The 4,672-nt window shown below is 36.3% G+C and overlaps 1 protein-coding gene across 1 annotated transcript; it reads right to left on the reverse strand.

The window, feature by feature from the left end:
* Positions 1-659: 659 nt before the first annotated feature.
* Positions 660-1,037, reverse strand: LOC146001354 (uncharacterized). Its single transcript, XM_083138669.1, has one exon. The coding sequence runs from the start codon at positions 1,035-1,037 to the stop codon at positions 660-662; it is 378 nt and encodes a 125-aa protein (XP_082994795.1).
* Between the last annotated feature and the right edge of the window lie 3,635 nt (positions 1,038-4,672).

Below are 4,672 nucleotides of genomic sequence, written 5' to 3' on the forward strand. Positions count from 1 at the left end.
TCATTTCTACTCGCAGGTCTATTCCATAGTTCTTTAAAATACTCTCTCCAGCGTTCTATCACTTCTTCTCCACACACCAACTACCCAGTTTTACCTCGACATGCTACCATTCTAGGTTGATAACCCCTTTTTATTATCTTCATTCCCTCATAAAATTTCCTAACATCATTTCTGAGGTACATTCTTTGCAGCTCTTCCAGTACTACATATATATTTTTTTTCGTTCGTAAAATTTTACAAGCATGTCTCCGAACTTCACAGTAATTCTTTTTACTTGTTCTAGTTTCTCTGCAGAGCATTTGCTTTCTTCCTTCATTGCGTTCATCTATGGCCTGCTTACAATCATCATCACCACTCATTTCTCTTGCGTTGCTTCGTTTTACCAAGATTGTCGTCTGCTGCTACTTGAATGCTGTGCCTGATGTTTAGCCACAATCTCCCTACTGCCTCGTTCTCACCAGCCTCTCTCATTTCTAGATGTGTTTCTATGCTACTTCTATATTCTCTGGCAATGCCAATATTTTTCCATTTTTCATGATCATATTTGATATTCCTCTGTCCTACTTTCTTTGCAATTGTTGATATCCTTGGGTGGTATTTGATTCTGACCATGATCAGAGTCGATATCTGCACCCCTACAACTCCTGACATCTGTTATGTCAGATGCATGTCAATGATAGCATGGTCAATCTGATTTTTGATGAGCCATCCGGAGACACCCGTGTTTCCTTGTGAATGTTCTTGTGTGGGTAAGTTGTGCTACTTATATTTAAGTTATTTGAAATGGCAAAGTTAATTATCCTTAAGCCATTATCATTTGATTCATCATGTAGACTGTGATTTCCAACATTTCTACACTCCATGCCCTTCCCAACTTCAGCATTTAGGTCTCCCATAATAATCTTGAAGTCATTATTAGGTGCTCTTTGATATGTAGTTTCCATCTTTGCATAAAATGCATCCTTAACACTTTCTTCCTTCTCTTCCGTGAGTGCATGCACACAAATAAAAGTAGTGTTGAAGAATTTTCCCTTCATCCTCAGACAATACATCCGTTCATCTACTGCTTCAAACTTGATAACAAGGTGCTCTAGCCTTTTTGCACAGCAAAACCAGTTCCAAGGATATTTACTTCCATGCTGCCACTGTAGAATATCACATAGTCATGACTTTTAAAGATCTCACTTCCGTTCCATCTCATTTCTTGGTGGGCTGCAATGTGTACTTTATATTTATAAAGTTCATTTTCCACATTTTTTTGTGCACCAGCTCTATGTAGACTTCTTACATTCCAAGTAGTTGTTAGTATCCAATCATGTACCTTGTTCGTTTTCTAATGACTTCCGGCATTAATCTATTGATTTCTGAACAAGGTGCTTTTATATGGAGTAGGGCTGTCAACCCTATGCCCAATCCCCACTCTGGAGGACCGAATTTTCTATCAGGGTTATTTTCCCCTAGTCTTCATCATGCATACAGAGTTCCTTCCACCCTTTAGGTTTTCTGTCAGGGTATACTTCCCTTAGCCTTTGGGAATTCCTCCCCTCCCTGCAAGGCAGCAGGGGCAGTGCTTATTTGATGGCGGCACTTTCTCACCATGTCAGAGTGCTGTCATTGGGTTTTTCTGAGGATGGTCCTGCCAAAGATCATCCTCCCCAGACCCTGTTAACACTGCCGCCTCAGTCCGGACTGCTTATTTGACTATGCGGTGGCCGTTCGCTATCCGCTACCTGCGACCCGCCCAGTGACTCGCCTCGGAAAAATGCTTCATAAGAAGCTTATACCGCTGGACGACGAAAGATTAAAAAAGTTCAAAACACGTTGTGTCAGTTATGAAATATGCGACATATGTAGAAGCTAGGGCAGTTTAAAAATACGTAGTTAAGAATATTTTTTAAAGTGCTAGTTCTGTTTAAATGAAGGAACCTTGAATCCCTGGGGGATAGTATACAGCCTCATTACAGGAGCTGTTATAAAATTCTGGCATTCCTGTTTGCATAAAAATGAACAATAAATTATCAGTTAGTTATAAATATATTTATGTTAGTAACATATGAACAATTTCAATCGCTAATCGTGGTATTCGTTCAGTGTTTGTCAAAAACTCATATCTTTAAGAAATATTTTGAACTTTAGCTGGAGTTACAGTGTTTATATTTTCCATATATAGCTACGCATTTCTGCTACTTTTGGCTAATCGCCACGATCAAGGTGAGTCATGATTACATTAAATTGCTGGAGGGACACTCATAATTTTACAGTAAACATAAGCTCACTGAGAAAAAAAAAAAGACACTTTGGAATGTAATATAATACTTTGTCATCCACTTCGAAAACGCTGTAAGCAGCCGTTCTTCATTTTGTGTTGAATCTCTCTCTATTCACTTGTCCTTATGACATTCCTTAATGTCTTACACAGTTTCATAACTATGTGAACTGTAACTTGCACAATTAGAATCACGCCGTACAGTCACCGTGTTTCATCGGTGAAGAGAAATTGGTAAAAAAGGCTTCTTACTGTTTCCATTTATTATGAAGATACTGATGGAGTTATGTCCACCTTAGTAAATCTCAAAATTCCAATCTTGTGGGGTTCAATGGCTCAAAATGTTCAAAATAATTTTTACAAGTGGAAATCTCTATGTACCGCCGCTATATTAGTACCACACTTGGAAATTCTTGGCTTTAAGTTGACTGTCAGTGATTTAAAAGTTTACGTAATGTTTTCCTGTTTAGTAAATATAAGCGCTGAGCCGATAGCAATACCAATGTATTATTCACTTGGCTCGCCTCACCCTCCTGGAAGCTGACGACAAGATTGAAGGCATGGGTAATGTGAAAGCTGTACCCAAATGTGACCATGAAGGTAAACGCTATGTGGAAATATAAGATACCATTTATTGCTCGAAAACTCGAGGGTGTAAGATCGGTTGATGTTTTGAAACCTTCATTACTCTCACGCGCGCCAATGCTGATTCAGTTGATTGCGGAGTTCTTGGGAAAGAGGTATTAAGGTTCCTGTGGAGTTAGCTTTGTTTTATCTAAGAGTACGTTCAAGCAGAAGTGGATTCAGCAATTTCTTCATGTGCTCTTTGCATCTTTGTGTGACTGATGGTGTCAGCCAATCGAATGTTAATTATTACCGCCAAGATTATCTTTAGATCATTCGGCTTTGAATTACAGTACTAAATCAGATTTATGCACACTACTACTTAAAATAATATGCACAAAATATAAATCAGGAATTTTACTTTTCATCAACTGGGCTTAACCTATTTTTTTGTTATTCAATAAATGCTAAGTTCTTTAACTTTTTTTGACAATAATTACCTTGTCAGGAGAGTTATTTTTTTGAGAAGTTTTAGCGATCTTAACTACACGTAAGCTAGATGATGAATATTTGATGCTATATTTCTAACTTTAAAGTGTCTTTTTACTACTAATGTTTAATACAACAATTTACATATTATTATGAATAGACGTATTAATTGTAAATATTTATATCATTCTTCTTATTATTGAGACACTTGGTTCGGACTGCCCCCAAAATGTATTTCTAGATACGTACCTCGTGATGTGATGAGTTCGTTTGACTCAGTAACTAGTCTTTGTTATTTTATACTGGAATTATAAAAGTATCGGCATCGGTAGGAATCGGTCAGGGTACCGGTATTGGCAGAATTGGCTCAGCCCTAGTAAATATACCGTCATTTCTTTTAGAAAACTATTCAAAGTGAGGCATTTATATTTTTCCATATTTATGCTTGGGAAAAATTATTGATTTATTATAAAAACTCCAATAATAATTCAGAAAAAATAATAACCACTAAAAGTTTAAAAAATGACAATCCCTTCAACTTAGATGTAATCTATAAATATATTTTTAATATAGCCACTTACAATGATACATATTTAGTTTACAATCTAATTTATGTGTCTTCCTTGAGATACTAAATTGAAGACAATACCAGTTATTTGATTAATATTTTCAACATAAGATTTTATGTTTATTCAAACACTTAATTCTAACGATAGGAGCGGATAAACCCTGTCTGAAATTTCCAGAATCTATTAACAATGGTTTTGCAATTTCCATCAAACGACCAAACGGTGTTTTCCTTAGCGTATGCTTCCATAAATATTTTACTCTATTGGTAGTAATGTAAAATAATATATAATGTCTCTACTTACCTCTCTAGATATTTTTTCACAAGGCCAAGCAATTGCAAACAGTCGAACTATTAAGACCAAAGACCAGGCAACAAAAACCAAGAGAAAATATATGTCGTAAGCATATCTATTTCGTATTGCAAATATCATGAAATACAACTTGATTACAAGCATCCAAATCAGGTCCAGAACACTGACAAGAATGGGAAAACTAAATATATTGCGGAAACTATCAATGGTATCACAGAGTGAGTTATGCGCGCGTACAGACGAATGAAGAAGCGAGGAGAAAATTTTGTTTCTCGACTCATTCTTGTGTCTTCCGAGAAAGTTCTCCGATGATGTGACCGGATTAGTTAATTTCTCCAAGTGATAATTGAGCTTTATGAAGCATCTTGTGAGCTTATTGCCACAGAATATTATTTGCACATCCAGTGGGAGTGAGGATAATCTAATGATATAATACGATGTAAAAAGGAGAGAATGGTTTATACGAAAGAAG

The sequence above is a fragment of the Lepisma saccharinum genome, chromosome 17 (assembly GCF_977018435.1).
Source record: "Lepisma saccharinum chromosome 17, izLepSacc3.1, whole genome shotgun sequence".
Taxonomy (NCBI): domain Eukaryota; kingdom Metazoa; phylum Arthropoda; class Insecta; order Zygentoma; family Lepismatidae; genus Lepisma; species Lepisma saccharinum.

Coding starts and splice junctions, on each gene's coding strand:
- LOC146001354 (XM_083138669.1), bottom strand. CDS start 1,037: ATGAAGGGAAAATTCTTCAACACTACTTTTATTTGTGTGCATGCACTC.